At 53.2% G+C, this 24,613-nt stretch overlaps 1 protein-coding gene across 1 annotated transcript in view; it reads right to left on the bottom strand.

The window, feature by feature from the left end:
- The window catches only part of LOC309585658 (epidermal growth factor receptor kinase substrate 8-like protein 2), a gene marked incomplete at both ends in the record, with an annotated part of 196,613 nt that extends 189,742 nt beyond the window's left edge, over positions 1 to 6,871 (bottom strand). Inside the window, one exon of the mRNA XM_082303577.1 lies at positions 6,857 to 6,871. Within this exon, the coding sequence (XP_082159703.1) occupies positions 6,857 to 6,871 (15 nt within the window). The remainder of the gene's footprint in view (positions 1 to 6,856) is intronic.
- Positions 6,872 to 24,613: the final 17,742 nt, after the last annotated feature.

The following is a 24,613-nucleotide window of genomic DNA, read 5'->3' as shown; positions in this document are numbered from 1 at the left end:
TGATTCTGGCCAGGTGCATGGTGAGCAGTGGGCACAGGTCATGTCATCCATGCTGGTGTGAGTGATGCTTTCTGGGGGAATTCAGCTGATCTCCAAAGTTCCCTTCCTGCCCTGTGCCTGATCTGCACAGGAGAAAACCTCTTCCAGGAAGGGATTGTGCTCCCTCTAATGCCATTTGCCCAGTCTGTTCCATGGGGATATTGCCAGCCTGGGGCAGCAGAGGCACACGCAGCTCTCAGCACTCCCTGCTCCAAGCACAGCTCAGGGCTCCTTTGCACACTGCCTCTGCCATGGGGGTTTTCTCCAGGAGAAGCCAAGGAATTGCTCCTGGAAGGGTGCAGATTAAGTTATCCCAAAGGGAAGCAAAGAGTAAGTACTCCAGGAAGAGCCCTTGGGATCTGCTGGGCTGAGGTGGGAAGGGGACATTCATTCCCTGCAGGGCCAATACACAACAACCTCCAAGCCAAAGCACAGACTGGCAGGTGGGGTCTGACAGCAGCACTCTGACAAACCTCCTTGTCATTCTTCCCTGCAGTGACTTTTGCAAGCAAACTCTGAAGCTGACAAGCCCAGAAGCTCCATCCAGCCACTCTGGAAGGAAAGGATACTCCCAGGGATGAGGCACATTCCCAGCAAACTCTCCCAACACAGCCTGGAGGCAGCGCTGGAGCTCGGGTGTGGGGCTGGGAAGGGCTGCCAGGAGCACGCAGCCCCCAGGTGGGGTGGCAGCGGCAGCAGCAAATTCCCACAGGCTGATGGCACAGCAGAGAGACAAAGGCCAGCAGTGCCCACGGGAGGTGCAGGGTTAATTCTGCTCCCTGCCCTGCCCCATCCCCGCAGGAAATCTCCAAGGGGGAGAGAAACTCTCAGGGTGCCCAAAATGCAGCATCTGTCACCCTGATCCAGCTTCAACTCAGCATGGGGGGCCAAACTCCCCCCACAGGTAAACACTGAGCTGAGCTGGTCAGTCTCAAACACAGCCCCAGTTCTCACCTCCAGCCTGCTCCTGGGGCTGCTGCCACATTCCTGACAAGGAGCCCCTTTGGACAGGGCTCTCTCTGTGTCTCAGGTGCTGGGCACTGCAGGGACCAGGGCAGCCCCCTCTGGGGACAATTGGGGATTCATCCCACACCACAGGCAGGACCAGGGGCCCTCCAGTACAGGCTGGTGGGGCCAGAGCCCCTTGGGTTTGGCTGCTCAAACACCAAAGCTTTTGGCAAAGATGGGACAAGTTAAGTGGGTTTTCCTGGCCTGAGAGAGAGAAGAAATTGTTGAAATTAAGCATGGCAATTAAGTCCACTGTGGAAGTCAAAGGCTCCTGGCTTTCCCACTCCTGTTCTGATTGCTCACTAGAGGGTTTTATCCATAAAAAAATGAGAGGTGGCACCAAATAAAAGAGCTCTTTTTCAACATTTTTCCCCTACTTACTTTCATACCTAAAAAGGATGTCCATTTTTTCTTAGTGCATTCTTTGCCTAATTTTAACAGAATCGTTTTCCTTCCAGGCCCCACTTGTGGGTTCTTCACTCCTTTGCCATTGGACTTTGGACAAAGGAAGAGAAGCATCTGCTCCAAACGGGTGTCATCCTATGGGGAACACCCCCTGTACCAGCCCCAGCCTGGGCCAAGCATGCTGCCTCACTCTCCCCATTCTGGATGCTGGCTCCAATCCAGTCTGAGTTTTCCCCTGTTTTCCATGTCTAAGGACAGGAACTTGTCCTGGTCAGGGTGTAAGGCCTTAAACTGCACCTTGATCTGGGGGGCTGGGACTGGGATTCCAGCAGGGAATTCATTGTTTTACAAATAAAAGTTATTCCAGGGAGCTGCTGCTTCACCACACAGTGTCAGCAAAAGAGAGAGAACACCAAAGGTGTATCCAAAACCAAGGATGGAATGATTCTTCCTGCTTTGAGTGGGATCAGGGCTTATGGTGCCCTGGAATGACAAAGAACTTCTCCCTCAGCCCCCTAGAGAGCCCTCAAAAAGCCAAAGTGCAGCAGGGAAGGAAGGAAGGAAAGGCACCTGCTGGGGACAGCACAGCTCCAGCTGCTCATGGGGACTGGGACTGAGTCTGGAGCCAAAAGCCCCTTCCCAGGCTGGAGGGGCTTGCCTAAAGCACCACCTCTGGGAAGCAAAGGGCTATGGAAGAAATGGAGTGGGAATTTACAATAATAATCATAACGGATCGGGAAAGAGCAACAACAGAAGCAACAATCATTCCAAGGGAGCAGGAGGGATGCTGAGCTTTAAACAAGGTTTGAGTGAGGCAGCAGCTCCTGGCAGTTCTAACCCACAGCTCCAGCTCTGCGATTCCAGGAGCACTGCAAGCTCCTCCTGCCCAGTCCCTGGCTTTGCCTCCTGCCAGTACTCGGCACCTCGGGCACGGGTGGCTGCGAGTGCTCCAGTGCTGCTGCCCCGAGGGAGCGGGAAAATGGCCACTAAACCCCTTCCCACTGGGCTGGCTCCGAGCTCTGGCTGGGGAAAACATTTGGCACCCCTGGCATTTCAATGCAATCAGTTTCCATCACTTTGAAGATGCACTGAATAAACCCAGGGCACATAAGTAAACCTCTCCCCATAAGGAGAGCCCCAGGGAATACACAATTCTTCCTATGCCTGGCCAAAGAAACCAGGAGCCAGGTTTTGGGGAAGAGACTCCAGACTCTTATCTCCTTCCCTGGCTGTAAACCACTTGCAGAGGCTTTGGAGTTCATACAAGCTTGTCAGGCTTTGGCTACTTCATTTAAATTCTATTCAGATACTGGAATGGAAGTGTCCTAAAGGCACCTCACTCAGACTTTAAGCCCTCTACCACCAAAGAATTTAGATGCTCTTTTCTTAGGAACACCCCACCTCTGCTTCTTTAGGTGTCTCCATGTGGGACATCAATTAAATGCGGACAAATTTTAGAATGCAGCTTCCAAGTCAAGTTACCTGCTAGGAAATTACTCCAGCTCTCTGGCACCTTGGGCTGTTTTAAACACAGCCTGGCCCTTCATGGCTGAGGCTCTGAGCTACACAACTTGTGAGCTGGCAAGTAACAGCAGCTGAGGTCTCATCCCAGCTGTACACAAAAACAGGGAGTGGGGGCTGCACTTGGATACATGCAGGCAGGGTTGGGCCCCTTCTGAAAGCTTCAATCCCTGTTTTTCAGAGACTCAATCAGGGATAATGACATTTTAGCAAAGCTCTCTTAAGGCACGTGAAAACCCGAGCAAGAAAATGGAATCAAAGCCTTTGTTCCACTGGCCTCACGCCCCAAATTCCAACGGGACAGACAAGTCCCTCTCCTCGCAAGGCAACGTCTCCTACCTGGATCTGTGCCTTCCCCAGCCTTTGGTGGCCGTTGTCTCCATCCTCCCACACCTCCTCATCTTCCTCCTCAGCAGGCCTGGCTTCCTCATCCTGCAGAGCAAGCACAGGGACACTCACCAGCCTGCTCATCCCAAACCTGGGCAGCAGGGATGGACTGCTGGGACCCCCTGGACACTCACCCCTCTGCTGGGCACCATCCCTGCTCTGCAGTCCATTCCCGTTCCTGGCCTGGCATCTCCTTTGAACGGGATGTTAAACCACAACCACTTGCTCTGCTGGGTTTTGGGACATCAGAGACTCCCCCAAGGCAATGGACAAAGCTCCTGTTCCCACAGCCTCTGCCTCCCAAAGCCCTGCTAGGGCCAGGCAGAGCAAGGGAAACCCCTCAGTTCCTGCTGGAAATTTCCTCTTGTGCCCGTAAACCCAGGGAAATCGTGGCTGCCCCATCCCTGGAAGTGTTCAAGGCCAGGCTGGCCGCAGCTTGGAGCACCCTGGGGATGGAATGAGGTGATCCTTAAGGTCCCTTCCCACCCAAATTATTCCGCCATTCCAGGATGATTCTGTGATCTCTCCCTGCATTTATTTTGCATCGTTTCCTCTCTAATCTGAATTCCCAAATCGAAATGATTTTTTAAAGAAATCATTTAAAATTATCCCAGGAATAAAAAGGGGTGCATCAAACATACAAGAATCATTCCTACCTCCATCAAATCATTGTTAATTGGAAGCCTATTTCCTCATCTCTGTCCTTAGTTTTCCTTTCCTAGGAAACCTTATGATCCCACAGTTTCTCCAAGAGATTTACTGGGATTGCAGAAAGGTTTGCTTTGCCAGGGAGGCTGGGGGGTTTACAACACTTGTTCCTCTGCATCTTTATCCTTTCACCAGCTTTCCCCTGGAACGGTGCTGCAAGAGAAGTTCAGAATTACTAGAAATGGATCAGGTTCACCTTTTTTCCTCATTCTTTTCCAACGACTTCAAAATTCTTGGAATTATCCTCAAATGAGGCCTAGCAAGCTACTGTGAAAATATCAATCAGAGGAACATCTTGACAAGAGAAAACCACATCCAGCAGCAGCCAAAACAATGCCACTGCTATTCTTACCTGGTCTCCAGGTGCTCCAGCCAGAGCTCCCAACACCCACTGCCATTCCATGAGGGTGAGGAGGCAGTTTTGGACGTGTTCTTTGCCACGGGATGGGATAACAGAGCCCAGAGGGTCTTTGTGTCCCTTCCAAGCCACCCCATGATTCCATGATACCATCAGCACCTATACCAATTCCATTCTGGAAAGCCCAATTCCATTCCTCCCATCAACTCAGAATTTCTCCCTTCCTCTCTCTGCTCCACATCAGGCATGTGTTGCCACAGGCATGGGATGCCTCAGCACTGCCTGGGAATGCCACTCAAGGCTGCCCTGGTGGCCTCAGTGCTCCAAAATGCCCAGCTGGCTCCCGTTCCAGTCAGGAATGTCCCAAACAGCAGCGTGGGGTGTGCCCTCTGCATCCCACCATTGGGGCAGCTCCCATAGAATGTGACCAACTTACTGGGTTTGGAATTCCCGGCTTAAAAGTCAGGTGGTGGAATATCCTCTCCTGGGAATATCCGGAAGACCAGAAGGCTCCCTGGAAGCCACAGGTCAGGGACAGAGTCAGATGAACGATCCTGAACTGGTTTTCAGGGGATGCATCCCCAGCCTGTGGCTGCAAAAACTCCAGAGCTGTTCCTTCCCCTTGGGACAGCCAGGGAAAACATCCCCAGCATGGATTTCTGACAGGAAAAAACTCACTGCTCCAGGCTACTTGGCTCCTCCCAAATCCAGGCCAGCACTCCAACAGGCTCTAAGGACAAAACAACAGCAAAGACCATCTCAGGGCACACGCCACGAGCTGGGCGTCACATTCCTCACTGGAACTGGGCTGTTCCCACATCCCTGGGACAGTCGGGAGCATCCCCCGTTCCTCACTCTTCCATTCAGGACAAAGAGACAACAGAGCTGTCAAACAGCCAGTGTGTAACCCCAACAATCCAGGGAAAACCACCTTGCTCTGGGGAGAAACATCATGCCCAGTTATGGAAAAAGCCAAAGAGCAGTACTGGAAACACTCCCGGGCATGGAGGCTCCCAGCTCCGGAAATGCAGCTCACAGGCTTCTTCCCATGGGAACCCCAATCTTGCCCGGGACTGGGCTCAGGGAGAAAGTCCTGCCCATTCCACCACTCTGGCACAGACACCCCAGGAAGGTGTCCCTGACCATGGCAAGGGGCTGAACAGGATGGTCTGTAAGGTTCTTGCCAGCACAGACCATTCCAGGAGTTTAAGGTGGATTTGAGCAGCTCCTGGGGACATGAACACCACCCACACCTCCCACCTGGCTCAGCCCAGAGTCCATCCAGCACTCACAGAGAGCTGCTGGGAGCTGAAATTCTCCCTGCTCCCCCTGCCTCCAGCTCCTGGGAAAGAGGAGCTGCATCCTGGTGGGTGCCCCTGGCTCTGGGCAGCTGTTGCCTTCAGGCGGGGGGATGGCTCGGGCAGCTCCGGTGACTGTTCCGCCTCGATGATTTTGTGTTTTCCTGCATTTCCCTGGGCTGGAGGGGAGCAGGGGGTGCGGTGGGAGTGCGGGAAGGCAGCGGCGGGGAGGGCAAGGAGTGGGGCCGGGCACCGCACGGCGCAGGGGGGCTTCTGCTGGCACTGGAGGGGCGCGACCGTACGGAGGCGTCCCCGCCGCTGCCGGCCACTGCCCACGGGGCTCCTGCCCGCCCCCGGCGCCACTGACCCCACACCCCGTGTCCCCACACTGGGAACCACCACGGAAAATCATGCTGGAACCTCTAATCCTGAGCCCAAGCCTTGACCTTTTACCCCCTGACCTTTGACCCCTTGACCCATTCCTTGACAACCCGACCTTTGATCCCTGACCCCTGACCTTGGACCATCCACCTTTACACCTTGATCCCTGACTTTTGACCCCCAACCTTAGCCCTTTGACCCTTACCTTTTGACCCATGACACCTGACCCCAGGACCTTTGACCCCCCTGAGCCCTGTGACCTTTGCCCCAACCTTCTACATGTGACCTCTGTGCTTTGACATTGACCACCTTGACCTTTGACCCCTGGACTTTGACCTTTGATTCCCTGACCCCCCAACCTTTGCCCTGACTTTTGTCCCTTTATCCCCTAACCTTTAACCCCCTCTACTTTATACCCCGCACTGCTCTTGCTGCCTGGAACCCCTCACTCCTGCTCTACACGCCCCAGCCCCCAACTCGTACCTGTCACTCTCCAGCCTGCAGATGTCATCCCCACCTTTTTGGTGTGGGGCTTGGCCTCCTCTGAGGGTTCCAGGGTTATCCCAGCACCAGGCTTACTGAGCTGTGCTGCACTGAGGGTTCCAGGGTTGCTGCATTGTGCTGCTGGTGGGGGGAAAATGGTGCTGTTAGGGGTGGTGTAAGGGCTGGTGCACCTTTTCCCTGTATTCCTAACCTCCACTGTGTACTCTCCACCCTGTTAGGGAGGCTCTTTGTTTGGCTGCACCCAAACCTTGGCGATGAACATCGCCTCACAGACAGGACGGGACCAAGGAAAAACAAAACCCAGATGGGGGAGAAAAAAAACCTCACAGCTGGCTGTTTTCTTATTATAAAGTTAAAAATCAGTTGAAAAAACTGAAAGGCAAAAATCACACACACAAGGTTAGAACCAGTCAACACACACGCTCTCACAGACTGACACACGCAGACACAGACAGACACACACTCTCACAGACAGACACCCCTTCTTCAGCTTACACACTGACTGCAGCCCTTACTCACAACACTCCACTGATGAAGACGCTTCAACGCATCTTCCAACTGCTGCTCCCTGACGTGGAAGGGCAGATTCTGGGAAAAGCGGTAGCATCGGTGACTGCAGGGATCGGAATCGGCCTTGGGGACCTGCAAGACAACATGAGGCAGTCTACAAGTAGCTGACAGCTCGGAGTTATCCCCATACACCAGGCCCGTAAGTTTTCTACACAAAACCCCACAGACAAGAGATGAACCACAAAGTTTTACAACTGTTCAACCCAGCCACGACTCTACGTGCCAGGGCAGGGCAGCTCCAAGTGTAAGCACACCAAATAGAAGCAAAGATGACACGAGGACTTGAGATAACTCTCCAGAAGATAAATTCTAGACCCGATATGCTTGGAGGCAATGGAACCTACGGAACTACCACAGTGAGGAGGGTCCAGAGAAGTCCATGGCCCATGAAAAAAAGATACTACCAAAAGTGAGAAGGAAGATGGATGAGAACATCTTGTGTACTCCTTCTGCTCTCCAAAAGCAAAACTGTAAAGATGCCGGAATGAGCCTGATCCGGGAAAGGACGCGAGCAGAGACCCCCGCTGCCGCTACGGCCCAGAACGAGGCCGAGAAAGCACCGAGACGTAACAAAGCCCTGTGACACAGGAGAGGATGGACACAAACTACAGAACACAGACACAAATGACATAACACAGACACGAGCTGAACCTGCCCAGCAACGGGCACAAGATTCCTAGAGCAAGATGAGCCAGAAGCTGGCGATGCCGAAGGAAAGAAGGCTCTATGGCAACAGCACGCGACAGTGAAACGTAACTCCTTCCAAGAAGCCAGTGCCAAAGCAGCTCAGAGGATGCTTGAGAAGCTCGGCAGGCCTAGAGAAGGAGGCAATGACTGCCAGGTGATACAAAGGGATCCCTAGGGAAGGACTCTGCCACCAAAGGCTGAAGTGACGTTGCAAAACGTGACCAACCAGCAAGTGGCCAAGATGCCCGCGGGCGGCTACGCCAGCGAGTAGGTGAAATGGAGACCGTGGCGATCGTGCCAGACCCGAAGGCGAGCTCCTCGGGCAAAAAGATCCACGATGACGGCGAGACTCAAAGGCCGATGACAGAGATGGGTGGGAACTGCCCTGCCCAGCAAAGGCTCGGGTGATGCTGAGGAGAAACCCTCTCCCTTTACTTCCAAGGGGCCCTCCCACAACAGCCCTCTCCTCTAAGCTAACTTCCAATTGCCTCCTGGAACTCCAAAGGCCTTTCCCTTCTCCCAACCACCGCTCCCAACACTTAGCTTTCTGAAGACAAACGGACAAAATCCATCCTTGGCAGAAAAAATGCATCAGCACCTCAGATGTCAACACGTTCCCCACGGTCCGCTTTGGCAGCTGCAAAAGATGGAGAACAAGGAGAAAATTCAGCCTCTGACAACACACGCCAAAAGAGACCCCTTCCGCAAGGCCCCCTCCCTCGAAACTGCCGAGGCTCAGCGCTTACCTGCTCTCTCCAAACTTCAGCTCCACACCTGCTCACGGTACCTAAGACAACAAAACAGAAAACGTCACTGTTGCCCTCCAGAAGAGCATCCCCGGGCTACTCCACACCACTGCCCCGGCTCACCTCAAATCCTGATCTGACTCTGGAGGTGGCCAGGACAAACCTGCACAATGAAAAGGGACACGCTCAGCACGCTGCCATAGACCGCTGGCCTATCAGCCACCCCACCTAAATGCCAACTCACCTGCTCGCCTCTGGCCCTTGGCACGCCCAGGGCAGCAGCAACACCTGCAGAGAAGCAAAGCAAAAACACACAAAACATGCTGAGAGACTGTGAAACCACAGCCTCCCTGCTCCGACTGAAGTACACCACACCTATACCTTAGGCTTGCACGCTCCAGCATCCAGGGCCAGGACATCCTGCAAGTGGACCACCTAAAACACACAAACAACAACGGATGCTTAGAGCTGCACCAAAAATTGAGACCGAGGCCGTAACAACTCATTCTGTCCACCGGTCACTGCTCACCTCGCTCCATCGCCCCTGACTGCCAATATCCGGCATTACTTCCAAAAAAAAAAAAAGACATGGAACAATGCTGTAACATAGTAGCATGACATAGCCCAGCAGGACTGCAGAGAGGGGCAGAGAGGGAAAGCCGGCCAGGATCTCGTTCCCAGCCCTGAGCAGGGGCTTTACTGGCCTGACTGTCCTGTACTACCCGAGCTCTGGGGACAATGAACCAGGCTCAGTCCCTGCCTCACCACTGGCACCCTGAAATTCTGGCACTGCAAGAGTCAGGGGAGGTTTCAGCAGTGATTTCAGCAAGGTCAGAGCCGCTCCCAGCAAAAGCTGTTCTTAGACTACTCCTGGCAGAAGAACCCAGAGTACCTGCCACTGCAGGATGCTTGTGACTTCCAGGTGGAGGAGAAGGGTGGAAACAATCCAAGATGAAGACAGAATGATGAACACAGCAAAGAGGATTTCTGTATGCTCTGCACTGTTTTGTCACGTTCAGCCCTTCCTGGGCTGTTCTCTGCTTGTTGTTCTCAAGATCAACATCTCCGACTAAGGGCGGGTGATGTGAATTCCAAGGAAGTACAATTCAATTCTCCCCTAGATCTTTCCCTAAAGTACAAGATACTGATTCACCTCCCTTCCCACCAGAGTCAATCAAAGACTATCCAAAAACGTAAATTATGATAATGCGGAATCTGGTCTCCATTAGAAAAATTAATGTAGTATTTTTTATCAGAGCTTTGGTTAAATGTAACAACGCAGGAAGTGCCTGTGCTCAGGTTATTGGAGAGTGCGAGGTTTTCTCATCGCATCAGCCCTGTCAGCTGACAAATGTGGCTGTGCACTAAGGCACAAAGCACCGACGTTTGCACACTACAGCTGGAATCTGCTATCTCCGTGTGCAGACGCAACCACTGCTCATCACAGATAAACCCACAAGGGCTGCTCCAGCACTGACTTACCTGGGGAAAAACCAGCACTAAGAGGAGCAAAATAAAAAGCATGGGAGTAGTAGTTTCACCCTGAGCAGCTCCGTGAGATGGGCAGGAATCAGAGAATCCCCTGAGTAACTCTGAACTTGCTTTTCCTGATCACCTTTCACAGAATCCATAGCAGCAACCCATGAACATCCCGTGTGTAGGTTTATTCCAAAACCCACTCGCAGAAACATCAGGATATTGCACCTAAAGCTGCCTCTGCCAGAGGGAAGCAAGAGCTGGGGCTGGGAGAGGAAACAGGCAGGAACTTGCTCTCAGGAGAGGCAGCACGTGGGCTGCTGGCACTGCCAGCAGGAGGACGCAGGTGGGAGCAGGTAAAATTCCAATACAAAATGCAACTGGGGAATGTGACGGTGCAGAGGCTGTAGGTTGGCAGTCTAAGACTTTGGGGTTTATCACAGCTCTGCAAAAGCACCGAATTTCGCCAGCAGGTACCACTCATCCTCCTCAGGACAAGCTTCCAAGAGTTCATCTCTCAATTTGTGCCCCAGTGTGGGCCAAGTGCTGGTGGAGCCTGGGCTGGCACCCCGAGCTCTCACCCCAGCTGGCACCCCCAGGGCTTTCCAACGTGCCACTGCCACCCAAGCCACAATGGTGGGGCCTGAGGAAAGGAAGGAATGAGGAGGGACTTAGGACACAATCCTGCCCTTCAGACAGGCAGATTTACCTGTGCTCCAGTCTCAAGGGGGCTCTCAGTGGATAACTCAAGCATCCCGCGTGGGACACTGGGGCCAAGGAGCAGCTGGAGGCAGCTCTGTCACCTGGGCTACCTGTGTGTAGCCATATTTAGCAATAACTGAATTGATTGAAATAAAGGGTAAAAGCTTGACTCAGCCTGTAACTTTCACCTTTCTTTCAAGTGCAAAAAGAAGCAGAAAAATCCATTCATATTGATGCTTTCCAGCTATGTCTCTTTCAGATTCCCAGGTATTCATCCCCTCACAGAGTTTTAGCGGTGACACAGAAGAAAGTTCTTTGCGTGCTGCCAGAAAAACGAGATTTCTCCCATTTTTTATTTTCACACCTAAAGTATGAAAACATTATCATCACACAGAATAGTTCTGCACACTCTCCTCTGGGCAAGAGGAAGATTCCCTGATAGGCAGATTCCAATCCCTCCTGTCCATATTTACATCCCTAAGGCCTCAGACCCTCTGTAGGTAACCACGGGGTTCCCAGGTGAGAGGAGTCACTGTGAGAACAGAATTAAACCCCAAAGCACCTCTGAGGAGACAGCGCCTGACTCTGGGAGTGCCTCCCTCTCGCGTGGAAGGTGTGGCTTACTCAGGAGTTACTCCAGGAGTTCCTACTCTGCCCAGGCCAGGCCTGCTCCGGACACTCCCCGTGCCCTCAGAGCCACAAACCCAGCTCAGGGCTGGGCTCAGAGCTCCAACACCACCAGGAATGAGCACTCCCTGAGCCCCCTGCCCTCCCAGCCCTGCTCTAGGCTGGGCAGGCACTGAGGGGCTCACTGACACCTCCAGGGTGGCTCTTTAAAGGTGGTGGCACAGGTGCTCCACAGCAGACCTGTGCCAGACCCAACTTCTCCACGGGCAAGGAAGAACCTCCCAAAGCAGGTGACACAAAAAGCTCTGGTGTGGCCCAGGGACTGCTCAAGGTCACAACCAAAATTAGTTCTGAGCTCAGGGTGGTGTCACTTCAGTTCCCTGCCACTGCTGCCACTTCCTGCCACCTTCAGCTTTTGCTCCAGGCACCAAAATATGATTTTTTCAGGGCCAGCCCATCTAAACTATCTGAAATTGCAGCCTGGCCGATCTTGGGAGCTCCCGGACTCACTCATGAGGATGAAGTGACAGACCAGCAGTGAGCACTTCTCCCTCTTCCAGCCAAGCTGTGAATTGCTCCTCCCTCAGCTTCAGCAACCACTTTTCGTGCCAGTTCCTGAAGAGAATCTCGTGCTGAACATCCATCACTTTTTCAGTGCAGAGCATTTGGCTTCATCCTCAAGCCCTAGAAACACTCAGCTAAACCAGCACTAAAACCTGATTAAACTTGCATCCTGCACAGCACAATGAACTTGGACTTGGGCAGGAATCAGAATATCTGGGAATGAAGAGAATCCAAGAGCTCTGAGAGGTTTGCTTTGCCCTTGTCCTGCCTTGGGCTCCTGGCTCTGCCACAGCAGTTACAAGAAGCAGAGCAGCGACCTCCCCTCCCCTCCTCATCAACACAAACCCCCAAAAGCAGAGTTTGTCTCTCTCAGACCCACCTTGAGCTGTGTCCGCAGCAACAACGAGGCTGTTGAAAGCAGCAACCCCACAGCTCGGCGTCTGCAGGGCTGCACCCTCTCCATCCTACAGCCTCTCCATCTCCCCACAGCTTGGAGTGATCTGTTCTCCCAGTTTAGAGAAGGTGACACCAACCTCACTTTGGTTTGGGTACAAACTCTGAGGCAGACACTGAAGGCAAAGGAAGACGAGGCCTTGGTGGGAAGGAACCTTAAAGCCCATCCAGTGCCACCCCTGCCAAGGGCAGGGACACCTTCCACTGTCCCAGGCTGCTCCAAGCCCCAGTGTCCAGCCTGGCCTTGGACACTGCCAGGGATCCAGGGGCAGCCACAGCTCTCTGGGCACCCTGTGCCAGGGCCTGCCCACCCTCACAGGGAAGGATTTCTTCTGCGTATCTACTCTGAACTGAAGTTTAAGTATCTAAGCTCAAGTTTAGTTATTGCTGAGCCTCTGCTGAAGATAACTGAGACACCATAGTAGGAGAGAAAGGAAACAAGCCTGTAGAACGAACCACAGGCGAGTAACAAACCAAAATGATGTGGCCAAGAACAATTATTGCCACAGAAAAGAAACCTCAGTCACCAAAAACTCCAGTCTATTCCTACATCCTCACCCAGGGGGACTCCAAACACGACACTGCAACTCATGCTCCTCCCAGCTCCACACACACATTGCTGGGACCTCTTGCAAGCTGCTCGAGCTCTCTCCACGTGCCAAATCTGCCCATGGCAGAGGTGCTGCTTTCCTGGCTCAGCTCCCAAGACTCAACTCTCAGTATTTCCGCCCTCAATACTGTAAATTTCTGGTGATCTGGAGCAAAGATTTCTGGCTTGCTGTGTGGCTTCTCACACAGAACCTGACCCCAGGGGCTCAGTCTCACTCTCTCCGTGTTTGACACAAGTCATAAAGCAAGAGCTGCAAAGACATTTCGAGGCAGTATCAGGGGCCTGAGACAGCTTTTGAGATCAAAGTTGAAATCCACTGTTTCCTTTCCTTGCTGTTAAACTGTACTGGAGTCCTGGGGGCACTTTTGGGCGCCACAATATAAAAAAGATACAAAGCTGACAGCATCCAAAGAAGGGACATGGGGATGGGGAAGGGTGTGGAAGGACCATGAAAGAGCTGCTGAGGGCACTGGGTTTGTTCTGGTAGAGAAGCGTGAGGTCAGAACACATCGGGGGCTACAGCTCTGATCTCCGCTCCCTGGGACACAGACAGGACCCAGGGAGCAGCTGGAGCTGGGCCAGGGCAGGCTCAGGCTGAGATCAGGGAAAGGCTCTTCCCCCAGAGGCTGCTGGGCACTGCCCAGGCTCCCCAGGGAATGGGCACGGCCCCGAGGCTGCCAGAGCTCCAGGAGCGTTTGGACAGCGCTGCCAGGGATGCCCAGGCTGGGGCTGTTGGGGGGTCTGGGCAGGGACGGGGGTGGGACTGGGTGATCCCTGTGGGTCCCTTCCAGCTCAGGATATTCCAGGATTGTCTCACTCCCCAACAGGGGAGAGTCTGCTCTCACACAGAGCTGCAAACACACTGTGCAGGAGGCAGCAAATGACAACAATTGACATTGATACATTAATAAAGCCAAGATATTAAGCAAGCCAAAAGATAAATTTTCCCTTTTGTTCCTGACCAACAAGACCTGTCCCAGTCCCACTCCCAGTCCAGCCACTAAGCAACTCCAGTGTGACACAGGGACTGTCTCACACCTCGAGGCCGACACACAACAGCAGCACAGCACCGGGAGTTTAATCACGTTTCCCTCATTAGAGGAGACAATTAATGACCGCTCAGGTGCACAACCACTCCTGCAGAGCGCTTCACTAGACCCCGTTTTGCAAGAACTCCCCCAGGCTGCAAAGCCCCATTTGCCAGGGACCTGAGAGAAGAATTCGGTAGTTTTAAAGGAACGTCAGGAACTAGGAATACACCTGAGAGGAGTTCAGTAGCTGGGAGGAAGCCCAGGTGACAAATGAACACACAGGCCCCAGCAGAACCAGCTCATTCCAAAGAGTGGCACTGAGGAAGGGCCTGGGCAGTCCCACAGGGGCAGGTGGGCGCCTGCCTGCCTGCCAGCACTGGGAACACGGGAATGCTCCAAAGCACCAGCACTCCTGAGAGAATGACCAAACAAGGCCGTAATAAGGCGAGAGATGAGCTGGGGGGGGCAGTGGATCCCACACCTGCCCCTTTTGTCTTTCTACTGTACAGCATCTGCCCAGGCTGTGAGCGAGCTTTGGCACAAGCACTCAGTTCTCCCCCAAAATCCACTGAACCACTTGCTCATCTCCCGAAGAGAATCACAGGCACAGCACTGAATGCACCCATACCCGGGTCACACCTCTCAACGCTTTCTCGCTTTGTTTTGCTCATTGAAAAATGGCAAAAAAGGAAAAAAGTCAGCCCAGAGCCCAGGAACGTTTAAGCGACTTTTACAAAGTCCAACACAACCCCCCCAAGGATGAGGCTTTAGGAACAGCCACCCGCTCACTCCGGGACGGGATTGTGTCCGGACCCGCAACTCTTCCCTCCCTCACCTTCGGCAGCAGCCGCCCGAAGCCAATTCCCCGAGCACGGCAGCCCCGCGAAGCCGCCCAGAGCCGCCGGCCGCCCCCAGAGCCCCGCAGCCCGTGCCGGTGCCAAACCGGGAGAGCAAAGGGGAAGCAACAAAGCCCTGACCAAGCCAATGACCGGAACAGGATTCAATCCATCAGCAGGGAGGGCAGCGCAGCGGCCCCACCGGCCCCGAGCCCGCCCCGAGTCCCCGTTCCAGGGAATGCCCCGGGTTGCGCTGCCCGGGGAGGGACCCCCGCCCTCCCGGGGTGTCCCCCACCGCGGGGCGCGAGCGCGGGGAGAGCCGCGGGTCCCGGCGGGAGCTGTGCCTGCAGCGGCCGATGCCGCCCTCGGGCCCGCCGGTGCCGCCCAGGGGGCGGCCGGGATGTCCCGGGAGTGCCCGGGGCGGGGACGGCGCGGCCCCGGCGCTGCCCCGGTGCCGGCGGGAGGCCAGGCCCGGCCGCGCTCACCTGCGCTGGCCGCTCCGCTAGGCCCGGACCGTCTCTTGGCTGCCGCCACCGGCGAACGATGGAGGAGCCGAGGAGCCGCCGGGGGGCGCGGGGCGGGGCGGGGCGGGCCCGGCCCGGGGGAGGGAGGGGAGGGCGGCTGCCAAGCGGGCGGCCGATCCGGAGGGGTCCCAGCGGTCCATGGCGGGCCGGCGCCGGGCTGGCGGCTCGCAGGGCTCGGGCAGGGCCGCGGCTTGGCCGGGGCTGCGCTGGGCCCGATCCCGATCCCGGCCCGGTCCCGCCTGGCGCTTCCCGGCGGCCCCCGCGCGCCGCCGCCGCCCCGATCACGTGACGCGCGGGGACCCACGTGACCCCGGCGGAGCGCGCGCGTAGGGGGCGTGGCGCGGGTCAGGCCCCGCCTCCCCGCGGGACAGACCGGGAAACACCGGGATACACCGGGACATGTTGATTATTATGCGGGTAATGACCACGGGTGCAGCAAAGAGGAGCAGGGTAACGGAGAACATGGAGATGAGAGCCACCCGGCAGTGCTCCTGCTCGTGTGACAGGCACAGGGAAGCCACTGTGGGAATGAGAATGATGGGAGCGAGGAAGGTCAAGCATTGAGCACCCCACAGCACCCACATCATGGGATTGGGAAGGTCACAGCGGCAGCAGAGCTTGCAGAGCTTTTCCATGTCCTTTTTGGCGCCGATGGCTGTCATCCAGAAGAGCGCCCAGTAGCAGGAGAACGCTGACACCAGGTAAAGGAATCTCACGTACATCAGGGGCATGATAGGAGAGCAGGACACATCTTCGAGCAGGAAGAGCAGGGCAGAGGGGACCGCAATGAGGAGGAAGATGAAGTCAGTGACAGCCAGGCTAAAGATGCCGGCAGTACGCCCTTTCCATCTGAGGAGGCAGAAGAGCCCCGTTCCCGGCCAGCCCACAGAGGCAGATGGGCAGTGTCACCCTGTGTATGGCCACGTCGGTGACATCTGTCTCACACAGATCGGCTCCTTCGGTGGGTGAGGCAGAAGGTGGGGACACGGAGCTCACCACCATGGATGGACGCTGGGCAGGCGGTGGGATGTGGCCCCGGCTGTGGTCAGAGTGGATGGGCAGTCAGTGCTTGGAGAATCCAGGGATGGACCAAGCGGCTCCTCAGCAGCTCCCTGCAGCGGGAAGGGTTTGGTGGAGAGAAGTGAGATGTGCAGGGGAGCAGGGTAGTGGGAATGGTGGGGTGGGAGAGGGAGGAGGGAGGGTTGGGCTGTTCAGCAGGGGATTGATAAATAACATAGAGAACAAACATTTTCAGCTCCCTGATGTTGCTGAAAGACCAAGTAGTGAAAAAGATTAAATGATTTAAATGTGTGCACACAGGGCTAGAAATGAGGCTGGAGCCGGTGCTGGAACAGATCAGGAGGCCTGCAGTGGTTCTGGGGCAGTTCTGTCACAAGAAGCAACAGTGCACGCCCAGAAAAATAGCTCAAGGCAAGGTCACCTTTAATACTGAAGCATTCAGTGAATATGACCAGCAGGGACCCCTCTTAATGAATCTGCAGGACCATCAAAAGACTTCCAGGAGGAGGTGAATGCATGGAAATTCCTCCTAGGAAAGTGATTTTTGTGTATTAGATAGGAAACAGATTTTAATGACAATGTGTGTTTACAGTGGATAAAACCCCGCCCACCCCACCGCCCGCAGGTGCTGTTGCCATGGCGGCCGCTGGAATGCGGCCCGGGCACATCCCCAAGGGAAAAGGAGGCACAAAATGAGGAATTTGGAAGTAAAAGGGGAAGGCTGCACAGCGCCCACGGCGCCCCGAGAGGGAGGAGCAGCCCCCGCTCCTCTGAGGGCCCATCTCTGCCCCCTGTCCATGTGCCGTGCCCGGGGAAGAGCAGAGTCTGGGATCAAAGAACCACCCAGTCCCCCACAGCAAGGAAAGCCCGGCACCCCGGTGTTTCAGGGGCACACCAAGGGCTGTGCAGGGCAGGGAAGGACCAGCAGGACCTTTCTCCTCCTCAGCCCCTGCTCCAAGGCGCAGCAGCCCCAGGTGTGAGCGGCCAGGATGAGGAGGGGGCGGCTCCTGCCAGAGGCCGCTCTCCGAGGGTTCCCCGGGCACAGCTGTGCAGGGAGCTGCTGGTCCAGAGGGGCAATGGGGGCATCCCGAGTGTCCCTCCAGGGACAATGGTCGGAGCATCCGGCAGGAGCTGGGGAGCAGCCGGAGGCACCTGGGCACAGAGCACTGCTCCCAGAAAATGCCCAGGGAAAACCCCTCATGCCAAGGGGCAGCACCTGAGCAGGCAGGGCAGCATGTGGGGTCCCAGGGAAACATTCCACTTTCCCCTTTCATCTTGGCAGCCCTTCCCCAGTGCCCCCAGAAAAAAAGGGGCATTATGAGGAGAAAAGGGATTTAAACAGAGGGGAAAAAACTTCCTTTTCCATAAATGTCTGTGTTTAAATTGAGGGGGAATCCCCTTCCTCTGCAATTTTATCAAGGGTATCACTTGAAGGAAACCCTGCCTTTTCCATGCTCTTAGGGGTATCACTTGACAGGGAATCCCCATTTTCCATTATTCTCCAGTTTAAATAGAAGGGGAAAACCTTGACAATGCTATTTTATTGGTTGGAATTGAGCATAACTCCCCCATTTTCATCATCCCAAGGTTTAAATTGAGGGGAAAGCCCAGTTGTCCCTCCTTTATAAGGGGTTGAATTGAGGGAGAAATCCCCCTTTTTCCATCACTGGAGAGACCTGAAGTAAGGAAAACCCCTCTTTTTCCAGTATTTTAGGGGATTCAGAGGAGAGAACCCATTTATTGCTATGGCATCTATTTAAGTAGAGACAAACACTCCCTAGTCTCTCATTTGAAGGGGTTCAATTGAAGGAAGCTCCCCCTTTTTCAGCATTTTAAGAATTTAAATCTGTACTTCAGGGCACTTCTAGCTGGGTACTGGCACCCAATCTCTCACAAGGGAGCGAGCCCAGCACTGACAAAACCCTCCTGCTGCCAGAGAGCCCCTTATTTTTTTATTTATAATGAATACAGCCCTAATTAGAGACCCCAACGGGAGTTACACCATGTATATTATTACTATCCTTCTCCACTCTCCATTGTCCTGTATAGAGTACTACTCAACAGTCACTAATGAACAATTACAGAACTTAACAAGGAATCATGCAACTCATGTGTCCACGCTGCCAAAACAAGAAGCTTTTTTACCCTTTCAGTGGATGCAGCTGTAGTAAAACAGAAGGCATCTACAGAGCCCTTTAGTCACCTGGAATTTAAGGCAGAGCAGCCAAACAGCTGCAGCTCCTCCCAGTGCTTTTATCCCTTCTGGTAAAATTGCCTCCTCCCTTTTCCCGGGCATTGTGGGAACGAGAGGCGGGCCCGGCCAGGGGTATATTAACCCCAGCCCTGGGTAAAAGAGGCCCATTCCTTTGGTGGGGTTAGTTGGGGTAAGGATGTCTTCTTATTTCCATGAAGGGGGGTCATTCAGGTTTTTTCAGCTTTCTTTCAGCAGGTGCTTTTGGCATCTAAAGCAATAGAGGCTTTGAAGACACTGTGAAGAAGATAGCATTGAGTGCATAGTTCATGATTTTTGGATTGAGTGTTCAGGGTTGATAAGGTGCTTGGTGCTTTTTGTAATTCTTTTTTTCCCTTGTTTTTCTTAGAAGTGTTGCAACTTGCTGAAATTCCAGATTGTGTCAAGTATGATACTTCACATTTGTTCAGCAGATTCATTGTGCTATAAGAGGGAGCTACCCTGGGTCAGAGATGACATTGGAGATGGAGGCTTCTGATAGGTAAGTTAAGGACTGTAAGTATGAGTGGGAGTGGGAGCAGGGTCCCAGTTAGTAGCTGACTTGTTGGGATTTGGCTTGTATGCCACTACACTGGTGCATTGATTTTGGTTTTCTTTGTCATAGCTGACTAAGAGGCCAACCTGGTGATCCCAGTGCCTTTGGAGATGGCTGAGGTGGACTCCTTTGCATCCAGTGTGGATTCACATCACCGGTCATCTGAAAGCTAAGTTGGGGGCCAGGGCCCGGAGAAGGGATGATAGCAGGATAGTGGGTTGGAAATTGCTGGGAGAGATTTAAAAAGTAGTGTAGGGGAAAGGGATGCTCTCCAAGGGCCTTCTTAGGTAAGCTAAAGGGAGTAGCCCTACTTTTGACTGCAACTGTAGGGTGTGCAGCGCAGAGCAGTTCCAGTGTGTGTTGTCTTGTCCGGTGTGTGTTCTGTGTCTTTGGCTTCCCTTGGATCAGATCTCTCTGCCTTTTACCCTTAAGGGGCTCATCATAAGCATTGGCCATCATCTCTAGCTTCTTGAACTTTCGTACTTCTCGGTAGGATGCCAATATCACTTGTTCTTTTACCAGTGGGCTTGGCCACATCTTGGAATCACATCTTGAAAGCATTGAGTCGGATCTCTTTGGAGGCCTTGTTCCCAGCTGTACTGCTATCCATCCTTTCCAGCCATGAGCTGTAATGTCCTGGGGCTTGTAAGATTGTCAGGATATCGGGAGCATTCTAAATGTGGCCTTGTCTCTCACAGCCATCTTGATCATTGTGACTGACAGTTCTTAGAACAGGTCACTGTTCCAGTCTTTTCTTCTGCTCCTTAGAGCCTCTTTCATCCACCATTGCCATACCATCAGTTATCTCTTTTGGCGTCGTCCCTGTCCTTGCTATCGTTCTTCTTGCTGAGAGCTTTTTTTTATCATCTTCATGTCACACTGCTTGTAGTATAATGTGTTGTTTGAGTTTGTGTCTAGCCTGGAATTGCTCTGCTCTGTAGAGTAGTCTTGGGGGGTTGGGGGGGGGGGGGTTAGGTGGAGAAGAAAGGAGACTTTACAGGGAGCCTTTTGCTTTGCTCAGCCACCTGAGCCACGCCTCGGATGGAGTGACTGTGGCCAGTCTGTGTGGTGTTCAGTGGAGATGTGGGAGTGGTGCAGTGGTGTCTTGCAATTTCATAGTAGTTTGTCCTAAGGCTCACTGTTGTGGGATCCTAGGCAGTTTGCTTTGAGGAATGAGAACTTGGGAAAGGCTAAGCTTTCCCTGTCTGTCTGGGTAACTTTGACAAATAATTCTTTTGCAGAGGGAGAGCATGTAAACCTGATATGAACGGAGGAGACCAGAGGAGCACAGCAACGAGGTGGGTGGGTGCCTGAAGTCCAAGCTACGGCCTGACTTTGGGCTCTACATTTACCTCACTGTTGGGATTTTCATTTTGAAGATGCGAAGCACTTGGCACAGCAGGGTATTGGCACCGGGGGGACCATGAGCTGGATGAGTATTGATTCCAGCACAGAACTGGATGCTACTGGAGTTGTTGTATTAGTGATGAAACTATAAGTAGCCTTTGATTTTTTTTTTTTTTTTTGCGTTTTACAGGTGGTCTGCAGCATTGAAATCACTACTCCAATGTGACAGACACCCTTGCAGAAAGAGGTCACAGTCAAGCACTTTCAGGTGGAACCTACCTCGGCAATGCAACCCTTTTGGACACTACATGGGCATGTGCCTTTCCATTTTGTTTTGCCCCTTCTCCCCTGGGAAGGTTGGTCATCGTTCAGCTTTTCAGGGGTGGTGTTTCATTTTGGTTATGTTGCAGGGCTGTTCTTTGTCTTTGTTTTTAGGAAGTAAACCTGGATATCAGCAGTCAAGGTCAAGTGAGTGAGGTAAGCAGTGACCAGTGGACACAACCAGTTATTGCTCGGGTGCCAAATTCTGGGGCAGCTCAAAGCATGCATTGTCTGAGCATCCATTTGTGTGTTTTAGGTGGCCCACTTGTATTATGCCTACAGGGGCTGAATCCCCTCATGGACCAGCTGATGGAGCCAGTTTATCACCCTTGAGCTGTCCCTGTGAGCCTTCCAGAAGTATTACAGGGCTCTGCGATGAAGCCTGTACCTTTTCTGTTTGAAGGTGCCATCTGGGCAGCCTTTGGCAATGGCTGAGGAGTTGTGGCGAGTCGGGGAGGGAGGGAGGAGCGAGGGTCCCCTCAAGTTTCAGTAATGCCACATCACCTTGTCTCCCCTTAACCCAGGGATACCCTGCGACGTCGGCCTCGGAGTGCGGCCCCAGCGTGTGAGCCGAGGACCGGGGCGTTCTCAGGAGCCGGTGAGTAGTGGAATTGTTGGGTTTTGGCTGATGTGCTGCTGAGTTCAGGCACTGATGTTTGGTTTTCTTTATTGTAGTAGACTGAGAGAGAACAGCCATCTGAGGGCAGGAACTTCCCAGATGATGAGGTGGCCTTGTTTTGCACCTGATGAGGATTTGCATCCCTGGATATCTGAGAGCTAAGTCGAGGGCTACACCTCAGGGAGGGGGATGAGAGTGGGGTGCTGGGTCAGGACTTGGTGGGAGGGATCTTTGAATTAGCTTTGGAGATGGGGATGTCCACGAGAGGGCCCCTTAGGCCACGTAAAGGCAAAGTCTCGCTGTTGATCACAATGCTGAGGTGTGCAGGGCAGAGCAGTCCTGGTGCGTGTTGTGTCACTTGTCTATTGTGTGTTCTATGTCTCTATTGTGGGCATCTTGTGTCACATGTCTTTTGCCTTACCCCTTTGAGGGGCTTATCAGAAATGCTGGGCATCATCCTCAGCAGCTCCTTTGCGTTCCTTGGCCCGACGCTGGTACCCTTGAACCTTTGACTTGCAAGCTTGGACATGCATCGGAATCGCATCTCTCTTTAGCACTATTGAGTCAGACACCTTTTACAGTCTTGTTCTGAGCTGTATTGACAGCTGTGCACTGCAACGATCCCTTATAACAGATTAGGACTTGGGAGAATGCGAGGATAGGTAGAGGATTCCAACCGTACGATTCTCGGGCATCCATCTTTGCGGTTCTTGGCATAAGTCCTTCTGTTAAGGTCTTTTTCTGCCAGAGTTCTTTGAGCCTCATCGGCCTCATCTAGGTCATGTCATTGGTAATTCTTCTTGCTGAGAGTTTCCTCTCCTTGTTGCATCCCCTTGTTTGTCATCTCCTGTGTCACAGGTGTCTGTGTGTTTGGCCTGGGGCTGCTTTGCCCTGCTACATAGTCTGGGTGTAGGTGTAATAGGATAAGTCCTAGGGACTTGACATTTGTAATGTAGGGATTAGTTGGACTCAAGATGGTATTTCTAGATTAACACAAAATGTCTGGAGCTGCTAAGTTACGATGCAGTACTTTGACTTTTGTCATCACTTTCTTTCAGATGCAGATGGATTGAATCTGTGGCAGAGTGCCCCATACCAGGTGAGGTGGTTCCCACAGGAAGGTCAGTCACCGTTTGTCTTTGCAGGGCAAGTGTAAATGGTGACTGTGTTACAGCTTTGTTCTTCATCTTTATTTGTAGGAAGTAATGCTGAAGATCAGTGGTCGAGGTCGATGGAGCGAGGTGAGCGGTGACTGGTGGCCAGAATGAGTTGTTACTGCTTGGGTATCAGTTTCTGGTGCAGCTCTAAGCATCCGTTTTTGTTTGTGCATTTTAGGTGGTCCACTGGGAAGGTGTCCCGGCCCTGGGATGCTGGAGGCCAGGTGGGTGCAAGCTTAAGCTATAGGTGTGGTGTACTTGAGTTGGAGCGGGGAGGCTGTGGTTTCAGTCTCTCAGCATGTTTTATTGCTTTGCTTCTCTGCAGGTGCTGCTGCTGCCCTGGGCATGCCAAGGGACAGAGGCGAGCAGGTGAGTTGGCATTTAGGTGGGGCGACTGATAGGTGAGAGGTACGTGGCAGATGCGTGGCAGCATGCGAAGCGTGTCCCTTTTTGCTTTGTGGGTATTGTCCTGGCCACCTCCGGAGTCGGATGGAGATTTGAGGTGAGCCTGGGCCAGTGGTGCAGAGGGAGCCCAGCCCGTGCATTTCTTCTTCTGGAGGGCAATAATCGCAGTTTCTGTTTTGTTGTCTTAGGTACTACAAGTAGGTGCAGAGCCTGAGTTTGGAAACGGCCGGTGAGCGATGAGCCTCAGCAGTTATGAGGGAGAGAGGCATTGTGCAAGGGGTCACTTCTGGGACGTGTCATCACAGTCTGAATTTTGTCATTATTCTCCATCTTTTGCAGCCGCCCAAGTGGGCTGTGGGCCATGTATTGACATCCACGGTGCTGAAGCGTTCTTTTCTGTCGAGGATGGATTTTGTCTGCTGGTCTTCAGAGAGCTAAGTGTGGGGACTTTTGGTTGGGAGAAGGCAAAAACCTTTGGAATCACAGGAGGCAATTTGAAGTTAGCTGAGAGGAGAGGGCTGTAGTGGACCAGGCCCCTTGGAGGTTAAGGGAGAGAGGGTTTCTCTTCAGCATCACTCGAGCCTTTGCCGGGCTGGGCAGTTCCAACCCATCTCCATGTTCTCGTGAGCTTTGCATCATTGGATTTTGAGTCTCGATGTCATTGTCCATCTTTTCACCCGAGGAGCCTGCCTTCAGGTCTGGCATGATTGCCACGGTCTAAAGTTTGCCTACTCTTCAGTGTAGCCATGCTTTTGAGCACTTTTGAGCATAGCAAGCACGTGGACATCTTGCATCTTGGCCATTTGTGGGTCGGTCATGTTTTGTGATGTCACTTCTGCCTTTGGCGGCAGAATCCTTCTCTAGGGATCCCTTTGTATCAGCTGGCAGTCGTTGCCGCCTTCTCTAGGCCTACTGCACTTCTTGAGCATCCTCTTACCAGCTTTGGCACTAACTTCTCATAAGGAGTTTACCTTTCACTGTCACGTACTACTGCCGTAGAGCCTTCTTTCCTTCGGCGTCATCAGCCTCTGGCTCATCTTGCACTAGCAATCTTGGGTCCATCAGGTAAAACTGCTGGGCAGTTTCAGTTTGTGTCTATGTGATGTGGTCTGTGTCCGTTGTCTTCAGTGTCATAGGGCTTTGTGATGTCTCAGTGCTTTACAGGCATCGTTATGGGCCATATCGGCAGCAGGAGCACTTGCATACTTTCCTGGATCGGGCTTATTCTGGCGTCTTTATGGTTTTGCTTTTTGAGACCAGAAGAAGTACACAAGGTGTTCCTATCCATCTTCCTTCTCAGTTTTGGTAGTATCTTTTTTTTCATGTGCCGTTCCCTTGGACTTCTGTATGAAGTGTACTAGACCCTCCTCACTGCAGTAGTTTCGTAGCTTCCGTCGCCTCAAAGCATCCTGGTCTCAAAAATTTATCTTCTGAAGCGTTATCTCAAGTCTTCATGTCATCTTTGCTTATATTTGATGCACTGTGTGTCCATGTGCCACTTATGCTTGGAGCTGCCCTGCCCT

This window comes from Coloeus monedula, assembly GCF_965178545.1.
Source record: "Coloeus monedula genome assembly, contig: HAP1_SCAFFOLD_92, whole genome shotgun sequence".
NCBI classification, from domain to species: domain Eukaryota; kingdom Metazoa; phylum Chordata; class Aves; order Passeriformes; family Corvidae; genus Coloeus; species Coloeus monedula.
This window is presented reverse-complemented; position numbering and strand designations above follow the sequence as displayed.